Here is a 22,122-nt window from a genome sequence, read left to right as displayed (position 1 = left end):
ATCAGAACTGGACCATGGAGTAATGGAAGAAGGTGGCCTGGTCTGATGAATCACGTTTTCTTTTACATCACGTGGATGGCCGGGTGTGTGTGCATTGCTTACATGGGGAACACATGGCACCAGGATGCACTATGGGCAAGCCCGGTGGAGGCAGTGTGATCTGTGTTCTGCTGGGAAACCTTGGGTCCTGCCATCCATGTGGATGTTACTTTGACACGTACCACCTAGCTAAGCATTGTTGCAGACCATGTACACCCTTTCATGGAAACGGTATTCCCTGATTCCTCGACAGGTCAGGGCTGTTTTGGCTGCATATTATATATATATATATATATATATATATATATATATATATATATATATATATATATATATATATATATATATATATATATATATATATATATATATATATATATATATATATATATATATATATATATAATGCCGTTTTAACGCTCGATAATGTGACGTGACAGATAGACGCGTATCAGTTCAACTTCAAGCAGGTGCGCGCGGCGCGCGAGTGAACGCGAGCATCTCTTCCTAAAGAAATGAATATCTGAAGGTATGTTGAGGATACATTGCAACTTACTGCAAACTTATCATATGTTGTGGATCGGTGTTTCAACCGCGGAAAGACAATAAAACATCTTGTAAACAATGTCATGTAGAATCACGTTTACCTCAGAAATCATTCAGTGTCCACAGCTGTGAGTTCACTAGAGAGATTAACTCTTTCACTGAAAACATGCACTATATTAGCCTATATATTCATTATATTAGCCTATATATTCATTATAATAGCCTATATATTAATTATATTAGCTTATATCTTCCTTATATTCTACTTAGCCTGTTAGTGATGTCTTGTTTATTTAATGTATGTTTAAATAAACCTGTCATGAAAATTACAGCCACTAAATGATTATATTTCAACAACGAATTGGAGAAAAAATAATAATAATTAGATTTAGATGTTAATGCAAAAACTGCCTTATGTGAAGCTTATGAGTGTTGATTATTATTTCTAAAAATAAATAGCAAATGAATTTAGGCTAATAGTTTGGGCTCTGTTGTTAATCTTTAATAGCAATATGTAAGGGCTCCCTATATAGTTTACAGCATTATCTTTAATAAACTTTTAGTTATAACTGAATTCATTTAAGGACAGACACAATTTTTTTTCATTAAACCACTGTTGAATAAAAATGTATAAAAAGCAATTTTGTAAAACTGCTGTACCGAATCCGTACCGAACCGTGACTTCAAAACCGAGGTACGTACCAAACCGTCAGTTTTGTGTACCGTTACACCCCTAATATATATATATATATATATATATATATATATATATATATATATATATATAGATAGATAGATAGATAGATAGATAGAGATATATATATATATATATATATATATATATATATATATCTCTCTATCTATCTATCTATCTATCTATCTATATATATATATATATATATATATATATAGATAGATAGATAGATAGATAGATAGATAGATAGATAGATAGAGATATATATATATATATATATATATATATATATATATATATATATATATATATATATATATATATATATATATATATATATATATATATATATATATATATATATATATATATATATATTCAATACATTTCTAAAAATCTAAACGTCATCCACAAACCTCTTTGTTTGGTGGTTCCCCAAACTGGAGACACTGATGGCTCTGAGAGACCTATATCATTCTTGGCAAACACTCTGAAAGTGTACTCTCTTCCAGGCAAGATGTTAATGACTGTGAATTGGTTGTTGAACAAGCGGTCAACCAATGTGCGCCATGTTTGCTTGACAGAGTCCCGCTTCATCACCATGTAATGCAGATGGTTATCTCTTTTCTCATCGGGAGAAGGAGTCCATGACAGAGTCACGGTGCCATGGACATTCTGCTCCAGTTCTACTGGACCTGGAGGTTTGGGGTCATCTGAAGATGAAAAATAAACAGGTACCCATATAGTTACCAGTATATTAACTAGTCATTCAAACAGTTAGAACCGTACCATGGTGTTAAATACATTTATATAAAAATGAAAGATAGATTAGATAGATAGATAGATAGATAGATAGATAGATAGATAGATAGATAGATAGATAGATAGATAGATAGATAGATAGATAGATAGATAGATAGATAGATAGATAGATAGATAGATAGATAGATAGATAGATAGATAGAATGAATTCATTACCAGTGACTCTTATTTCAATAGTGAAGGTGTCCTGGCCCACCATATTCTTCACATTGACAGTATAGATGCCAGTGTCAGACAGCTCTGATGTGTAAATAAATAGATGAGAACCTTTATCAAAATTAGTAATCGTCGCATGTTTGGCTACAGGAACACCATCCTTTAGCCAAGTGATGTCTGGTAAAGGAGAGGCCTGTGGATAAAATGAATATGCTTTTGGTAAAATAAGATAAAATATTCCTATACAGGTTATAGAAAACCATTTAAAGAGGGCATATTATGATTTTTTATATTTTTAACTTTCTTTACAGTAGTTGTGTATGTTGCTGTTTGAGCATGAAAAAGGTCTGCAAAGCACAAAGTCACTCCAAAGGGATATTCTCTATATCAGTAAGCGCTGACTGACCAATCAGAGCCCAATGCACTTTTCGGAAGGAGGGGCTTCATAGAGAACGGAACTAAAAAGACTGTTCCCTTTCGTTCAGTCACTCCGACGTACGTCAGTGACTGACGAATGGGGGTTTCGCTTAGAAGCCAATCATCTTCGAGAATTTAACAGCACCCAATGGCGTGCCAATGCCATGGGCATGCGGAATTTGCATGCGTAACTGTGAACCTGCAAGCGCTGCCTTTGGAGGAGGCAGACCCAGCCATGGCATTGCTCTGTCCAGTACGCGCTCTCCGTGCTTACGTAGACATGACGCAGTGTTTCAGGACCTCAGACCAGCTCTTTGTCTGTTATGGTGGAGAGCGGAAGGGAAGTGCTCTCTCAAAGCAGAGGTTGTCTCACTGGATAGTGGACACCATTGTTTTGGCTTACCAGCAGCAAGGTCGACCATGTCCCTTGGTGTGAGGGCACACTCCACCCGGAGTGTGGCCTCCTCTTGGGCTCTAGCGCATGGCGCCTCGCTAACAGACATCTGCAGAGCTGCAGGCTGGGCGACACCCAACACATTCGCCAGATTCTACAATCTCCGAGTGGAGCCAGTGTCCAACTATGTACTCGCCCCCCCGAGGGGCCGGTAATGGACCAGGCTCAGGTGTCTTCGCTTGCTCGCCACTCCACTCCACGGACTGGATACGTGCGATATTCTCCTCAGGTGAGCTCCCCGAGAGCCCTGAGCTCCTCCAGCACTGTCGACGTCGACATCAGTTCAGTCTGCCCTTTCGAGCCCAGACCCTCATGTCCGGCCAGGTGCCCCGTGTGCATGGTTCCCTCCGGCGACCCCCACACAAGTATTTCCACCGTAAGCCTCCTCAGTGAGCAGGTGTCTTTCCCTTGGCAAGCCCCTGCCACCCCTAGGGTTAAAAATCCACCTTCGGCTGGTACCCTAGAGTTTCCCATATGCAGCCCACAGCGGGTCATATGTGTACTCTCTAAGTCCTCCCCACGGGTAGGCATCTTTGGCATTCCCTCACTGGGATATGCTTCCCAGTGTACCTTGGTAATCCTGTGATAAGTGGGAGTCCTACGGCCTTAAGTGGCGGGATCTCACACTTATGCAGGGCACTGGACGACAGCTGAGTGGCGCGGTTATATTGGAACCCCCATTCGTCAGTCACTGACGTACGTCGGAGTGACTGAACGAAAGGGAACGTCTCGGTTACGTATGTAACCCTCGTTCCCTGAGGAGGGAACGGAGACGTACGTTCCTTAGCCACATCAGCTGTGCTGCTGGAACACGGAGTTCAGGTCTTGGCTCCGCAGCAGATACATAATGCGATGTTGCCAGCGTACTTCCTTATATACCCACACGGTGGGGCGGAGTTACGCATGCAAATTCCGCATGCCCATGGCATTGGCACACCATTGGGCGCTGTTAAATTCTCGAAGATGATTGGCTTCTAAGCGAAACCCCCATTCGTCAGTCACTGACGTACGTCTCCGTTCCCTCCTCAGGGAACGAGGGTTACATACGTAACTGAGACGTTACTGACAGACTGGGAAGAGAGGTGCTGCAACAATGCAAAATATGAGAAAAATAGAATAAATAAAATCAAGACTTTGTAAAATGGCATAATAGGTCCTCTTTAAATATTTTGGCTTTGTCATAATGATTTGATACTCTACCTCAAAACTGACGCTGGCACGAACTGTGTTTCCAGCTTTAACAACCATAAAGCTTTTCATTTTTTTGTCAGTGAACTTTGGCTTTACTGAAAAAAACAAAGTTTCCAATTAACTTATTTTATGTGAAACTAAAAGCTAAAAGTCAAAGAGATATAAAACTATGAATCTTTACCAGGAGGAGGCATGGCGATGATGTAATTGTCAAAGCTCTGTGGAAGCCCCTCTCCTCCTTCATTGGTGGCGATCACTCTAACCCAATACATGGCCATTGATTTCAATCCCAAAACAGTGAAGGAAGTCTGAATCACTGCGCTTGAATTGTAACGGCTCCACTCCAGTTGGTCTGCGTGCCGGATTTCCACATAATAGCCTTTTGCTTCATCTTCCTCACCTTTGACTTCTGTAGGTTTAGTCCAGGAAAGAGACAGACTGGTGTAGCTCGATCCAGTTATCTTGAGGTCTTTGACCTTAGCAGGAGGCTCTGGGGGCAATAACACCACAAATATTTACTTACAAATGAAGAAATGTTTATTGTACTTTATCTGACAAGTCATCATTTCTGTAGGTATGGTGGCATTGAGTATGAATTTGTGTCTTACTTTTGGGGTCCCTTGCAATTGCACATTCAGAGGGCCCACTTGGTTCTCCAGGGCCACATGTGTTAATAGCACACACTCTGAACTCATACTCCGCACCTTCGATGACATCTTTTACTGCATATTTTTTGTCTAGATATTAAATGAAAAAATTAAAGGGTTAGTTCACCCAAAAATGAAAATTCTGTCATTAATTACTTACCCTCATGTCGTTCGACACCCGTCAGACCTCCGTTCATCTTCGGAACAGAAATGAAGGTATTTTAGTTGAAATCTGATGGCTCTGAAAGGCATCCATTGACACAATGGCACGGTTCACTCTCAAGACCCTTAAAAGGTACTAAAGACGTCGTTACAAAGTCCATCTCACTACAGTGGTTCTAAAATAACTTTATGAATCGGCGACAATAGTTTTTGTGCGCAAAAAAACCCTAAATAACGACTTACATAGTGATGACGATTTCAAAACAAGGCATCATGAAGCTTCGAAGCGGTATGAATCAGCGAGTCGATTCAGCGTTTTGAATCGCCAAATTTCAGCAGTTTGGCGGTTTGACACGCGATCCGAATCATCATTCGGCTCACTGATTCATAACGCTTCGAAGCTTCATGATGCCTTGTTTTGAAATCGTCATCACTATGTAAGTCGTTATTTAGGGTTTTTTTGCGCACAAAAACTATCCTTGCCGATTCATAAAGTTATTTTAGAACCACTGTAGTGAGATGGACTTTGTAACGACGTCTTTAGCACCTTTTAAGGGTCTTGAGAGTGAACCGTGCCATTGTGTCAATGGATGCCTTTCAGAGCCATCAGATTTCAACTAAAATATCTTCATTTCTGTTCCGAAGATGAACGGAGGTCTGACGGGTATCGAACGACATGAGGGTAAGTAATTAATGAAAGAATTTTCATTTTTGGGTGAACTAACCCTTTAACATTGCACTGTATTTAAAATGAGAGGAGACCAGGTTGCTTTAATTAAAATTAAATTAATTTTTAAGACCTCTGATTGGCTCATCTTTTGGGTTTGCTTGACTCCAAAAATTGCTGCCTTTTTTGCGCTTTTCCAAATTGTAGCCAATGATACTGCCCCCTCTAGTGCTGGAGGGAGGAAGCCAGGCCAAGTTAATGCAGTCTTTAAAGGCGCTGACTATTTTAGGAGGAGCAGGAGAACCAGGGAATGCTGGGGACAGAAAGAACACATTTTATTATGTTTAAAATGCATTTCCTTTTTCTAAAGGCAAACAACTGATAATTTACTGTATCAAAATATGGACAGAGATAAGAATTTCACCCAAAATGCCAGCAGCAATATCATTAGTTGTCATAATGTCACTGAAGCCCTCCGAGTTTTTTGCCCGGATCCTGTAGCAGTACTTTCGGCCACAATCTATGTTTGTGTCTCTGTAGGTAGGCTGTCCAGAAATGTCTCCAATTTTAGTCCAGATGTTTCGTCCCAGCTGCTGCCGCTCCAGGTTGTAATTAGTCAGTGGACAACCACCATCATCCTTTGGGGGCTTCCATTTGAACTCAATGGCAGACAAGGAACTTTCTACAATTTCTACAGGTCCTTGTGGTGGAGTTGGCCTGTCTGGAAAAACAAAACAAAAATATATATAGGAGTAGTGATGGGTCACAAATGATAACAACCAAAATAGCTGAGGTCCATCAGTCTCAGATTTTATACTTTTAGTGGTGGTTCTTCAATTAGCATGCACACAGCTAAAGCATTGTAAGCGTACAAATTATGTTTTGGATTGTGCATGATGTATGCACATTTAATATTCTTCCAAAATATCCTTTCATACACTTTTCTTAAGCTTTGCAGTACATACCAAGTACAATAAGACTTGATGTTGCCTCTACAGTGGCAAATTCATTCTTGATTTTGATTTTGATCTCTCCAGAGTCTTTGCGCTGACACTTAGTAAGAAGTAGACGGGTAAGAGCTGAAGACTTTTCGATCTTGACACCGTGACCCTGAAGCAACTCTTCATCCTCTTTAAACCACTGAATCTTAATTGGTTCTTTTCCTGAAAATGGCAGCTTGAAGGAAGCATTTTCTCCCACTTTCACAATAACAGGCTCTGAGAATTTACTCAAGGTATCTGGATCAATTTTGGGTGGATCTGAAGAGAGAGAAAGGAGAATTTGTAATTGCTTTGCTATAAACCAGGGCATGGTGGTAGAGATGTTGTTTATTCGAAGACAAAAATAAATGTCTACACAGCAATGTCTCTTTTATGAGTTTGGATTCTCATTTAATGAAGGCATTACATTTTATTCAAAGCACTACATCAAAAAAGAATATCATCTAAGGAATATCTGTCTAATTCTACATGTGTGAGGTTATTCTCAGCTGACACCTTTTTCTAACCACCTGCACCCAACACACACATTGCTCACTGCCCTCTAGTGGCTAAGGCAAATAACTGCCATTTTAGTGCCAGTTTTATGTTTAGCAAAGAAGAAAACACACTTACTTTCAACAATTAGTGTAGCCTCTGATTTACGTCCTTCTACCTCAAACTTATATTTCCCAGCATCTCTTTCTTGGCAGTCATGGATGATTAGTTTGTGGTGAGCCCCATCTTTGACAATTGTAATTCCATCCCTGGACTCTAACTGATGCATAAGAAAAACAAAATCATTATAATAAAAAGTCAAACGTTTGCTCACCAAGGCAGCATTTATTTGATTAAAAATACAGTAAAAACAGTTATAGTGTGAAATATTATTACAATTTAAAAGAACTGTTTTCTATTTGAATATATTTTAAAATGTTATTTATTCCTGTGATGGCAAAACTGAATTTTCAGCATCATTACTCCAGTCTTCAGTGTCACATGATCATTATAATATGCTGATTTGATGCTAAAGAAACATTTCTTGTTATTATCAATGTTGAAAAAAGTTGTGTTGCTTAATATTTTTGTGGAATCCGTGATACACTAACATTCAAAAGTTTGGGGTAAGTAAAAAAAAAACTTTTATTCAGCAAGGATGCATTAAATTGATCAAAAGTGACAGTAAAGACATTTATAATGTTACAAAAGATTTGTATTTCAAATAAATTCCGTTCCTTTGAAAGAATCCTTAACAAAATGTATCACAGTTTCCACAAAAATATTAAGCAGGAAAACATATAATAAGAGACATTATTGATACTTAAGCTCCAACAATAATTGACATTAAATATTTGTTTAACAAATTAGGATATAATAAATTGGTGTACCTTTTTTTCATCTTTGTACCAAAATGCAGTTTTATCTTCACTGCTAAGTTTGCAGGACAACTCTGCTGATTCTCCAACGTTGGCTGCAGTATCCGACAACCCGTTCAGGAAGTGGACTCCATGGTCTGGATAAAAGTGCACAGGAAATATGTCAAATTACATCATCACTGAGAATCAATTGACTTTATACTAATATGGCATTACAGACATGAAAACGTACCTTTTATGCTGTTAGGAACCAGTTCAACGACTCTTGCACCCTTCTTGCGCTTATCACCTGACCCATCTTCACCTGATCCATCTAAATCCAACCCATCCCTCAAGGTACCATCTCCTCCTTTTCTGTTCTTCCCTGTTCCATCACCTTCATTCCCATCTCCCAGGCTAGATCCCCCACTGCCATTTTGTCCACCTCCCTTTCCTGCCGCCATGGCTGCCATCCTTTCAGCAGCTTCTTGCTCTGCTTTGGCCCTTCTGGCTGCCTCATCTCTTTCAACTTGGGCCCTCCTGGCTGCCTCGTCTTGCTCTGCCTGAGCCTTTCTGGCGGCCTCATCTAGCTCGGCCTGAGCCTTTCTGGATGCTTCATCTAGCTCGGCCTGAGCCTTTCTGGCCGCTTCATCTAGCTCGGCCTGAGCCTTTCTGGCCGCTTCATCTAGCTCGGCCTGAGCCTTTCTGGCTGCTTCATCTTGCTCTTCCTGAGCCTTTCTGGTTGCCTCGTCTTGCTCAGCCTGTGCCCTCCTGGCTTGCTCGGCTTGAGCCCTTCTGTCCGCCTCAGCTCTTTCAGTCTGGGCCTTCCTGGCTGCTTCATCTTTTTCAGCCTTTGCCCTCCTGGCCGCCTCATCATTTTCCCTTTGCAGTCTGTCCTTCTCCTCAGCTAAACGTCTGGCTAGTTTATCTGCACTTTCCCCACGGGCATTGGGATCATCTGAAAACAGTATCAGTTACAATATACAACACACTATACTATGCAATACATTGTCACTGAAATACATTGATCAGGCAAAAATATACACTAACGGTCAAAAGATTGGAATACAGCATATTAGAATGCTTTCTGAAGGATCATGTGACACTGAAGACTGGAGTACTGATGCTGAAAATTCAGGTTTGTCATCACAGGAATAAATGACATTTTAAAGCTGCTGTCCGTAACTTTTTTGTGTTCAAGATTTAAAAAAAATATATAATGAGAATAAACAACATGAATCCATTTTCCAAACCGTGTTTTGTCTTACCCTGAATCATTATGGTACAATAAGTGTTTATATTGGGACTATTTCAGACCGGAACCGCGGCGGAGTAGCACAGTCCCTGCGTGATAAATTAACATAAACAGAGAGAAGTAGCTCCTCCGACTGCAATGTTCTTCCGCAAGACGCATGCAGTTCTGTTTATTAACCGCTAGAGTGCAAAAACTTACGGACTGCAGCTTTAAAAATATATCAAAATAGAAAACAATTCTTTTAAATTGTAATAATATTTCAAAATATTGCTGTTTTTACAGTGTTTTTGATCAAATAAATGCAGCTTTGTTGTCTGGCTATCACCAGACCAAGCTCAATTTAAGATTGAACATTGGTCCGGGGAGTCTGCTGTGTATTTTCTACTGCACAAGAGGCGTGATAAAAACGAGAATACATTAAATGACTCTGTCGCAATATGATTGTCCTTCAACCAATCAGACCACAAGAGGCGTGATAAACGAGCATCGATCCATCTCTATCCGTCATCGTGTTAAACCCACCAATAGCGTGCCAGGTGGATAAGCCAGTCTGTGATTGGTTACCGCAAAAGTGTAACAGAAGCAGTAGAAATGAATGTACCAAGGAAACCAAGGAAATGGTCATTGATTTTAGGAGGAAAAGGAATGTTTTAGTCCCACTCCAGATAAATGGCGATGAGGTAGAGCGGGTCTCCACCTTTAAGTTCCTGGGGACAACCATCTCCGAGGACCTCTCCAGGACTGACAATGCAACAGCCATAGTGAAGAAGTCCCAGCAGAGATTGCACTTCCTGAGACTACTCCGAAAAACCAATCACCATCGAGAGTGTCCTTGCACACTGCCTCACAGTGTGGTACTCTGGCTGTTCAGCTGCAAATAGGAAGGCTCTGTAAAGAGTTATCAAGACTGCTGGAAAGATCATTGGCTACCCCTTGCCCTCTTTGGAGGACATCGCAAACAGCAAGTGTCTCCACAGAGCCCGCAACATAATAAAGGTTAACACCCACCCTGGACATGGACTGTTCAGCCTCCTGCCTTCTGGGAGGCGATACAGGAGTCTTAAAAGCAATGACTTAATATATTCTATTCTGTTTTTAACATGCAATAACATTTTAAGGTGCAATATACTTTTTAACATATAATGTGATACTTTTTAGATTATTATTCATTTAGTGTTATTTACTTAATTTTTATGGTTTGTTATGTGTGTTTGTGTGCTTTTTGTTAAGTTTTTTTTTGCACTGATCAGATGGGGCACTATAATTTCGTTGTACTGCAATGACAATAAAGCTTCTATTCTATGTACAGGTTTCCAGACTGAGTTGCAGGGCGAAATCAAATCGCCGGCAGATCAGGCTGGGCTTACCCAGTCTAGCAGCTTTGCCCTTGGTGAATATAACACTTTTTTCTTTTATTTTTAAAGAATTAAAAAAAAATGTATTCCAAACTTTTGACCGGTAGTGTATGCATTTAAAGTGCAAGCAAACAATTTAGCTAAGAGGGAAAATACAAGATTTTAAGATTTGCTCACTTTGTCTGTAAAGCTTGTGTTTAAATGTTTAAATGGTCTTGCCATTAAGCCTTTATGGTTTTTTTTTTTAGAAATTGCAGGGATGCAATGGCTTTTAGTGGAAATTGTAAAATTTTATTTTGCAAAGCATCTCTTGCTCAAAGTGAAGGGTGTAATTCATTATTTCATAGATTCAATACCAAATAGAGGCAAAAAAAAAAAAAAAACGTCCGTACACAGCCGCAGGCTTGAATAACTTAAGAAATCACTAAGATTAAACATGTCAAGTAATTATATGTCCACCCTGCCTGCCAAGAGTGTGAAAGATATATCCACACACTTATTTGGTCAATTTAAAAACATGTCCCTTCATTCTCCCACCGTCAAATTGGTATAACAAGAGAATGATTTTACTTTGATAAACAACTTTAAATGTATATATTATGTCCTTATATTTAGAGTACTGAGTGAGTGCACTTTTCTGTCCAGCTAGCCTGACTTAGCTTCCGATAGCATCATCCGTAAATGATTCAAAAACAAAATTAAATCATTCACTGGCCTACCTGGTATACAAGCATTAGCTGTTATCACAGTTTTATCTAAGTTTATTGTGTCTGTCCCTATTCAAATAAAACATTAAATACAATTAAATAAATTAATAAAGAATCCTACCTTCCACAACCAAAGTCCCCTGGCTTGACCTGAGCCCAGCAATAGCCGTGTAGACTCCCTTGTCATCTTTTGTACAGTTTTTCACTGTTAGTTTGTGGACTTGCTTGTCTTCTGACATTGTGACATCATATTTATCCCCATGCTCAACAGAGATGTCATTGGCACACCAGGTGATTTGTGGTACAGGGTCCGATAAGGCACACTCAAACACCGCATCGTGCCCCTCAACCACTTTAGTGTCTTTCAGCATGCCATTAAACTCCACATCAGGCACTGGAGGCACAAAACAACTCTTAAACATTGATGCGTAACAAGTAAAACATGAATTTGAATCAAGATAAAACAGTGTAAATAAGTAGCTTGACCGTAGCTTCAAATATTGTATGTTGCCAAATAGCAACACTGTCCCATTATAATATAATAAATAGTCAATATTAATATTAACCTATTAGAAAACAAAACCATTGGTATTCAAATTTCTTACGTGCTAGTGAAGTTGAGAGCATGTTCGCCTCCTCTACATCGACTTGATATAACCCAGCATCTTCTGGGCCAACATCTCTTATGCTGAACAAGTATGTTTCACCAAATTTCTGCATATTATGTTTTGTGGAATCATCAGTTCCATCACCATAGTCAAGCATTTCCCCATCCTGGTAAGGGAAAATTTAATTGCATTACTCTTAAAGTATTGTTGATGACACTTTTTTTGAAAATAGGCTCATTTTCAAACTCCCCTAGAGTTAAACAGTTGAGTTTTACCGTTTTCGAATCCATTCAGCCGATCTCCGGGTCTGGTGGTAGCACTTTTAGCATAGCTTAGCATAGGTCATTGAATCTGATTAGACCGTTAGCATCTCGCTCAAAAAAATTACCAAAGAGTTTCGATGTTTTGTCGGCTAAATGGATTCGAAAATGGTAAAACTCAACTGTTTAACTCTAGGGGAGTTAGAAAATTAGATTAAAAAAAAAAAAGCGGAGTGTTCCTTTAATGAGGGCACTTACTTTGTAGAGGAGGATTTTGCTGTTAGGATCCTTCAACTTCATGTCGAGTTCAAATTCAGCTGTGCCATCCGTTTTGACCTCAATCTGTTTCGTGCTGTTGACTTTTTCAACGTACTTGAGAGAAAAGTCAAGGGTAGAGATTGTTCATACTGCATGTATAAAAAACAGCGTTGTACAATTGACTAAAAAAAATACCTTGGACTGTTCTGTCTCTCTTTCCTTCTTCTTCTGGTTCAGTTTTCTCAGCATCCACCTGAAGTCGGTGACTCCATATTCCTGACAAATGCGCTCATAATTTTTCTTGGCTGCACTCAGTAACACCTCCCAGAACCTTGGATCGATTTCTCCCTCTGTTGTTAGTTTTTGCTTTCTCTTCACAACCCTAAATTAATAGAGTACCACAACAGATCAGACTGTTACTGAAAAAATTTATAGACCGGGAAGATTAAAAAATAGCGGTTCTTCCATAAATCCGTAAGATCTTAACTTCATACTGTGGAAATACAAACCAGAAGATAACTTAAAGAGTTAGTTCACCCAAAAATGAAAATTAGCCCATGATTTACACACCCTCAAGTCTTATATTAAAAAATGTCCTGGCTCACCAAGCTTTATAATGGCAGTGAATGTTGCTGTTTTTGAAGTCCATAAAATTGCATCTATATCCATCATAACTGCTCCACACGGCTCTGGGGGGTTAATAAAGGCCTTCTGAAGCGAAGCGATGCCTTTGTGTAAGGAAAATATCCATATTTAAAACTTTATAAAGTAAAATGTCTAACTTCCGTCTTCTGTATTCAACTTACGGAAAAAGTGTAGTGCCCGCGCCTCTCGCAGTTCAAAATGCTTACGCATGAGCATAAGCAGTTTTGATGGATATAGATGCACTTTATGGACTTCAAAAACAGAGCAACATTCACTGCCATTATAAAGCTTGGAAGAGCCAGGACATTTTTCAATATAACTCTGATTGTGTTCGTCTGAAAGAAGAATGGCTTGAGGGTGAGTAAACCATGGGCTATAATTTTGATTTTCGTGTGAACTAACCCTTTAACAAGAGCAGCGCTGAAAAGGGGTGGGACTACATGCAATCTATATACAAAAAAATTTATATATGATGCAGTGATACATTACGCTTTCTTCAGCATTTTTCTGTACTCCTCAGGGTCACTTTTGGGGGCTGAAAAATTAGACATTTTAAGTTATTTTAACCAATCAATAGGTCTTCCAATAGTGTTTATTTCATTTCAACCATCGTTAGCTCTGAGTTAGCTAAATACCTGGCTCTCTTTTCTTGAATCCAACTGAAAAGAAGAGAAACAGATTGATTCATGCCTATATGATATTTTTTTTATTTTAATCAGTAATGGAAGAATACTAAGATCTTGAATTTCTTACCCTCAATGACATTTAGGGCGGCAGTACAAACAGCTTTTCCAAACGGATTTATAGCAAGACATTTGTATGTGTCTGCTTGATCCGAATTTACTCTTGGTATCTGGAGAAAGGTGTAAAAACCATACCAAATATTGTTAAGGAAAGCAAAAAAAAATTATATATATATATATACAGTATATATATACAGTATATATATATATATATACAGTATATATATATATATATATATATATATATATATATATATATATATATATATATAGTATATATATATATATATATATATATATATATATATATATATATATATATATATATATATATATATATATATATATATATATATATATATATATATATATACTGTATATATAATTTAAACATGTAGAATAAAAATGGAACAGCTGATAACATAGTACTTCAACAGCTGAAAATTTCATTTCACCTCCAGAATATATTCTCCATTCTTCTCATCATGCCGTGAAACATATTTTGTTGGATTAGAGATGTCTCCCTTGTTACGTCCCCATGAAACTTCTGGTACCGGATTTCCATTAACAACAGCTTTGAAAAAGGCCAATTTGCCTGCAAATTAAACGAAACAGGTAGCTGTGATGTTATATTATGTTCAAAGACAGACAGACAGACAGACAGACAGACAGACAGATAGACAGACAGACAGACAGACAGACAGATAGATAGATAGATAGATAGATAGATAGATAGATAGATAGATAGATAGATAGATAGATAGATAGATAGATAGATAGATAGATAGATAGATAGATAGATAGATAGATAGATAGATAGAAATGTTCCATGCTAAAAAGAAAAGAAAAGAAAGAAAACTATTACCTTCCTGTATCGTTAAGGGTATGGGTTTTCTGATGAAATCAGGAGTAGTAAATCCAGGTGGCAGTTCCTCAACATACTGTGTGATCATAACACCTGGCACTTTGGATCTCTTCCTAATTGCCACTGAAATATCAGAACAGTATCTTCATAATTCCATGGTGTTTAATTTAGTAAAACAGTGGAACATGTTTTCTCGGATCTATACAGAGTCAAGGCCAACAAACATGAAATGGCATATTTATGTAATGACATAAATGACATGCACGCTTCAGGAAAGTGCAGGATCTCTGAAGCTGTGGACTTGCTGTTGACCACATGATGGCGATGTTTTATCACAGCCTTCATCATGAATAGACTGCTTCCTGATTCTGACATCAACTAAACTGCTTGATTAACAGTAAGCCCATGGGTGATTGAACAAAGCAAATCTACAATAAATGATTCAGATGGTTTAAAGAATTGTGTCATTTGGAATGCCATGATTTTAACTTACCGCCCCTTCCTTCTGCTGGCTTCGACATCTTCAAAATGCAAGATTTGCCTTTAAATTAAGAGTGGTTGCAGTGTCTTATAAAAAAAGAAAAGAGAGGGCAGAAAACATTAAATTGCATAATCATGATTACTATTATTGTCATTATAAAAATGTATAGGGCGAAGGTTGACCTAAGCGTAAATATCTTTATCTTCCCTTACTAAAATCAGCACTAAACTAAGATGCGATGACACAAAAGGGCTTCATGTTCTGACATCATTTCAGGGGGCATGTCATGTCATGTCAACTGAAGCCCTGTTCCAGTTCGCCAATAGCATATTAGAAACATTTGGAAAATTAAATTGTAAATGTCAATGACAAATTATTAGATAAGTGTTCCACTTTATATTCACTCTAGCAAATGGATATGATTCACTCTAACAGCTGCATTTATTTTCTTGTTTCACAGAGAGACTCTTGTTACTGTCATTAAGAACCCTATTATCATAAGGTCTTACCACTGATGAAGGCCTGTTATGTGTAAATAAGGAAAATGAAACACTATCTGATAAGTATCTTGTGGATGTTAATCGGTGTGCCATGAATGCGCCCTTTACAAGATAGTAAAATTCAAGCAATATGCCCTCTGTAAAAAACATTGTTGAAATTTTTGTAAACCCTACCTATATAACTAATTTCATAACCACATGGGCAATGCTATACATACATGTAAATAATAACTTTGTACTGTTTTGATGCATGCTGTCTCGCCAATAACCAAAAACGATGCCATTAACTGAACCAACAAACCAATAAAGATATATTAGGAGGTGATATTATACATTTTGCATGTAAAGTAACACAAGACTGACATAAAATCTTTTTAACAGCATTGACAGGTTGACAGGATCTTTTCCAATGATTTTACAAGCAGGGCTAGTCTTTACCCCTTAGCTTTTGATAGGTCACATACCTCATAAACGTATCAGAGATGTGCTACCAGAGCAATTATGCTTTAGCTTAGGAGTGCAAATCATGTTTAAAATAATAAGATAATACAATTATATAACATTATTTCCCAAAAGTATCTGTATCCGAGGAGAACGGCAATGTAATATTTACAAGAAAAGGTAATGATCTTTCACTGATAACCCACTCAACATACAGTTAGAATTTTATTCAGTCTGACTTTTGCAATTGTGAAAGCACTTTAACATTGTTTGCTAGCATCTAAAACACTTTAGTGCATTCTGAGCATCACAACACGAGTACCATCTGGAATCTGATCTATTTTTTATGCATCACAACTTAGAATCAGATCTGTTGTAGGGTATCTTCCCATATAAGTCAAGCCTGTAAAAAGATTTGTGAAAAACTGCTTTCAATTATTTAGCATATTATTTATTAGTACACAATGATATATAATGTATATTTTCATGTTCTCATCTGAAAAAAAAGGAAGTAAAAGAATAAAGAAAGAGAGGCAACTCACCTTCATGTGTAGCTAACTTGCTCTGTCAACACAACCGTGTTCGACTCTCAATTTATTGCAGTCTCTCTATTTTGTTCAGCAATAAAACAGTAGTGGGCCAAATTGAAACCTCTCAAGCACTGCAGTCATATTAGCTGTCACATTAAATCTGTTATTTGGGTGAGGTTTACAGCGGCAAAGGGACAGAGGCCCTGTCCGTGGTTCATGGTCATACTTTTTCTCTAAATAGCGAGAGTGACATTCAAGTTACTTTTAAGGTGACTGTTCACTTGCCATTGCCAGGGACAAGACGCCAGAAACCTCACCTTTGCCAGAAAACACAAGGATCTCATTATCACACTATTTGAACTAGTTAGCTACACCATCTCTATGTAATGACCTTACAATAGGTGTAAAATAAGAAATAAGCTAAGTGTGATGTTGGAAGGCACCACAATAGCAGCACTCATCTCAGTAATTCAACATATTTCGTATGGGCTAGGTTAAATTCTTGTGTTAATGGGATATGCTATTTATAACAATGATGCACAAAAAAATATATTGATATTATGACTTATACGTGTTGGGTATGTAGCCCCAGAACACAGGTGCCATTTCACATGCACAGGAGCTGACCATGTTTTACATGCCCACTTTGCCCAGACAGCTTAGCAGCTCTCACATATTACTGGTCATATTATTTGGGCCCAATAAAACACATATATAACCTTCTGACTTGAAACTTTGTCCCGATACCAATAGAGTTCCGTAGGGATGACGTATTTTTGCTGGCTGAAACTAGTTAGCATTTTAGCATTTATGTTTCCATTAACCCTAAGTTATGCCTGAAATAAGATATTTTTTAAAATAAAGACTGAAAGAGTTGTCGGAAACTGGTGACTTTAAAGTCATGTGATCGTGGTGTAGTTCATTTATAGCCTACATCTATCTTTTTACTTCTGATGACTTACTTAGGCTTCAAAATTCATAAAAGGTTTGTTCATTTGTGAAGATTGTTATGACAAAACAGTTTAAGAATTATAAAGTAGCTATTGTTTGTCAGTGAGCTTATTTACTGCAATCGAAAAGCCAATGTACAAATCCTATTGGGTTTGTCGAGGCAACCAATGTGATGCTAACTTCCGAGTTGGCCTACAAAAATATATCATCACTGCAGTTCTTTATCAGGGAAGCCAATATACAGGCTATAAAAGTTCATGATGAGGAGTGCGGCTAGTAGTAGCTGTACTAATTTCCATGGTAAAAACGACCTTTACATATCTCTTTTGACTATTATCATTATTCTTCCAGCTTCTCCGCCTTGCCTTTGTTTTATGTATGCTGACAATCTTTAAGAGAAGCAACGATTTCTTTATTATTTTCTTTTTTATTATTATTCCAACTTTAACACACATAAAGAAATAGGAAAATACAAACAATTCTTCCTATCTTTTACATTCACCTCAACATTTTCCTCAGTGAGCGACCAAAGCGCAGCAGCAAGTGCGCATGCGCGATACTTTAAATTCCACAGAGAAGCGCGGTATATCCAAAAGTGCGCGTGGGCGCTGTGTTAGTGACTGGAATATGAGAACACTCGTCCCTGCACAAGGAATACCGGAATCCAGTAGGATTATGCGACCTGTTGTTGCTTTTATAGGAGCGATGACGAGGCAGTGTTGATTTCAGGTGAGCGTTTATCACAAGCTGACAGTAGCAAAGTGAGAATGTGGGTTGTGCGAGACTGACATCTGTTCTAGCAACATCTAACGAACATTCCTTAAAGCAACAGTTCACTCAAAAAGAAAATCATCCTAATTTATTTGCTCATTTGTTCCAACCTAGTAGACTGTATGTTTTCCAATGTGAAACATGCATTATCTTTGAAGAAGATAGTGTCCAATATTATCAATGAAAGGAGACTCACTTCTATGACAGGGTACTAAGTTATATGTTTGGGGGTCTGTTTGACATTTTGAAGTATAACAGCTCCAGTCCTCACTCATTCACTTACATTATATTGAAATACTCCTATGGAAAAAAAAAAAACAACTGTCCTTGAACAGTCATCTACAAATCTAAGTCAGTCCCTTTTACAAATTCATTATAGTAGTATGTAAATGTAAGCCAATACAGTAGGTATATATATAAAACATTAGGCTGTTATATTTGTTATTGTACAAATATTGCAACATTGTTTTGTTCATTTGATGTATTCATTGAATTGTATTTGAAAAATCTCAGGCTTCTGAAATTAAAAGGTTACATTTTATTTTGGATTATGCGCTACACACTTGCTTTTTGATAGTGGTTTTAGTTTCAACTGCCAGGAAGTCAGAGATGCCTACTGACATTGGAGTTGTTTATGTAAGGAACCACGCTGAGACTGGAACTATTCATGTTGCAATTTGAAACAATCCATGTTCAATCACAGATGTGGATGTCACTGAGTGCTGGGTCATTCCGTGTCAACTCAGCAGAGGTCCCTTGCTCAAATTGGTGAAAGACATGCATAAATAAAGTAGAAAGGCAAAATATTAAATGTCATGGATGAATATTTATTGAGTAATCTACTATTTTGTAGAGAAGGATCGAAATGGCAAATTTTTCCCTAAGATTTGGAGCCAAATTATGGAGGGTAAAATGGCTTTATAAAGATGGCAGCATATTTAATTTTTACACAGAGATTGGTAGGTCTATTAGTAAAATCTGTTGACTTTAGCTATCTTTGTTGCATTAGGCTTATATGCCAATTTTGGTTGATTTGACACGGAACGCTGCATGTCTTGGAGTTTTTCAAATTGTAATTTCAACCAGGAGAATAATGCTGGAGATTGGAGAAGGGGAATGTGTGTGTGTGAGTGTGAAAAAGGCCCAGTTTCACAAACAGCTACTTCTACATTAATACAGCGTTTTCAATTTAAAACACTCTTTGTCCACACCAAGCGTTTTCCAAAAGTTTCTTGTCCACATTGAAACATCTGAAAACGCTAAATTCACCTTACTGTGCATGCGTTAAACCTCATAAAAGCTCACAGAGATGACAGAAAGAACAAGACATTATCAAGTTATCACACAATACTTCTGGCAGGATCATTTTATTAAGCAGCATATCTCACCTTTCACTGATGCATCCAGGTCACACTCACTCACCGTTGTATGTTTGGTCTAAAACGCAACTGCTGTCATGTTTTGACACAGGACAGCAATTGCGAGTAAATTTTGTGTTATCTTTGCAGGTCTGTGACATGAAGAGTGCGCGAAGTAACACATTTTATACATAGCATTAGTGATGTGTCGTTCATGAAAGATTTGTTAATTTTGAACTAATCTTTAATATGACTCGAGAACAACGGGTTGTAACAGAGAGCGATTTGTTCATTTTTGTGTTGACTGCGCATGCGCAACATCCCATATGTTCAGTAGGCTACAGGAAACAGAATTCATTAGTTCATCTCTCGAGTCTTCGGGTTTGAGTCATTCGTTCATCAAGTCCCAGCCCCATAGGCAAGGCTATGCAGTCACCGGAAACAGAAAAGATTAGTTCATCTCTCGAGTCTTCTCGTTCTAATCGTTCGTTCAAGTCCCCATAGGCTGAATTCAGAATTCTCTCGAGTCTCGTTCTTTTGTCACGTGACGTGACAGCCGTGTTGGACACAGAAATTAGTTAATTCCTTTACAGTCTATGGTTAATTCACAACCTTCCTTACAAACAAGTGAGTCGTTTTTTTATGTTTGTTTAGTTCAGTTTTTTAGCTAGTTTACTTGATTTTCCTATGAAGCCTGGACACATTGGGTTGTTCAGAACGGATAGGCATAAGAAATGTTTATTGCACATATCTTCTGATGATTTTATAATAATAAATATATTACAACATGCAGTCAATAATACGACTGTAATGTTGTATATGTTGCGAGACATTGAACAGGGAAGCGGTCACGTGAAAAAAGAACAAACGACTTGGACGAGAAGACTCGAGAGATGAACTAATCTTTTCTGTTTCCGGTGACTGCATAGCCTTGCCTATGGGGCTGGGACTTGATGAACGAATGACTCAAACCCGAAGATTCGAGAGATGAACTAATCAATTATGTATCCGGACGCATGTATTGCATATGAGGCTGTCACGGCCCAGATCAGACATGATGACGGAACAGCAATGAATTAATAATTTATTTCTCAAAGTTTGGCCATGGCTGCATTAGCTTATAGTTAATTTTTTATTCCAAAAATACTAAATGTGTTTAAAAATTTAGCATCTGACATTTTAATTAGATTCTGCTGAAATGAACTAAATGACTTGAAAAAAGATTAGTTAATTTTGCTGAACGAGATTCAAAGATCAGAGTCAGTAAAATAATCCGAACTTCCCATTACTACATAGCACATAACAGGCACAATATAGCGGTATAAACATGAATACCTATTGGTGCAATATGCGTCACATGACTAAACATGTGTCATTGTTTTCAAATACCTCCGTAATCAACGTGTATCAAATGTATCCACTTTGGAGAGCTACGTTTCCGTTGCCTTTCGTCTCAGTGTGGACGGAAGGCCAAAACGGAGAGAAAAATATACGCTTTCAAACGAAAATGTATTATTGTGGACATGGCCTTAGATTAACCCAGGATTAGGCCTTAGTTCAATTAGGACATTTAAGTAGCTTTTATAAATGTGCTTAAAAAAATGACAGATGTGCATCTTGAGACAAAACAGTCGCACTGTCATATTAAGCCTGTGCAAGTTGCTTTCACTTAAAACAGCTCAAACATGCATTTTAGTCTGGACTAGGCTTAAGCCTTGTCTGTGAAACTGGGGCTAAATGTCTGTGAAGCTTTTTCAACCATGTTCAAGGATAAAAGTATAGTTCACTGGTGCATAACTGGACTTTATTAGAGATAAAGAATAATATGGTAGAAACTATGCTTGTCAGAAAATGTATTTTCATATTGTGAACTCCACATACACTTAAATATATTCAAATTGCTTATATTTTAGTATTTCACATTGTGGTATAGTAGCAAATCGAAAGGGTTCTGAATTGCAATACCCAGCAGCTATATTCATTTATATGCATGCACTGCCCTATCTTAAAATGTATGCATGAAATTAGTTGTGGCAGAAGCATAGGAAAAATTGCCACGTCCAGCAGAATGAAGATCAATCTGAAACACAGAGAAGAGAAAAGAAGAATAAAATGAATGACTACCTATGCAAACAAGATTTGTTGATTTAAGAGTTTTTTTGTTTTTGTTAAACCTAGCTTTATTTGTAAAAGCTGAATAGAAAATCGTATCTGTCAAAGTAATTGGATTTACATGTTTAATGCATTGACCAGGGCTCTTGGTCTTT

At 37.7% G+C, this 22,122-nt stretch overlaps 1 protein-coding gene across 1 annotated transcript in view; it reads right to left on the bottom strand.

Annotated features, from left to right (window-relative positions):
• LOC307141261 (immunoglobulin-like and fibronectin type III domain-containing protein 1) overlaps positions 1–22,122 on the bottom strand; it is a gene marked incomplete at both ends in the record, with an annotated part of 63,066 nt that overhangs the window by 3,249 nt on the left and 37,695 nt on the right. Inside the window, 20 exon segments of the mRNA XM_079841317.1 lie at positions 1,696–1,992; positions 2,258–2,450; positions 4,329–4,414; positions 4,501–4,809; positions 4,928–5,056; positions 5,929–6,108; positions 6,220–6,516; positions 6,761–7,054; positions 7,409–7,550; positions 8,161–8,285; positions 8,381–9,085; positions 11,566–11,838; positions 12,050–12,218; positions 12,571–12,684; positions 12,766–12,952; positions 13,705–13,750; positions 13,851–13,874; positions 13,969–14,068; positions 14,414–14,553; positions 14,824–14,946. Coding sequence (XP_079697443.1) covers positions 1,696–1,992; positions 2,258–2,450; positions 4,329–4,414; positions 4,501–4,809; positions 4,928–5,056; positions 5,929–6,108; positions 6,220–6,516; positions 6,761–7,054; positions 7,409–7,550; positions 8,161–8,285; positions 8,381–9,085; positions 11,566–11,838; positions 12,050–12,218; positions 12,571–12,684; positions 12,766–12,952; positions 13,705–13,750; positions 13,851–13,874; positions 13,969–14,068; positions 14,414–14,553; positions 14,824–14,946 — 3,933 coding nt within the window.

Source organism: Gobio gobio, assembly GCF_949357685.1.
Source record: "Gobio gobio genome assembly, chromosome: 17".
NCBI classification, from domain to species: domain Eukaryota; kingdom Metazoa; phylum Chordata; class Actinopteri; order Cypriniformes; family Gobionidae; genus Gobio; species Gobio gobio.
This window is presented reverse-complemented; position numbering and strand designations above follow the sequence as displayed.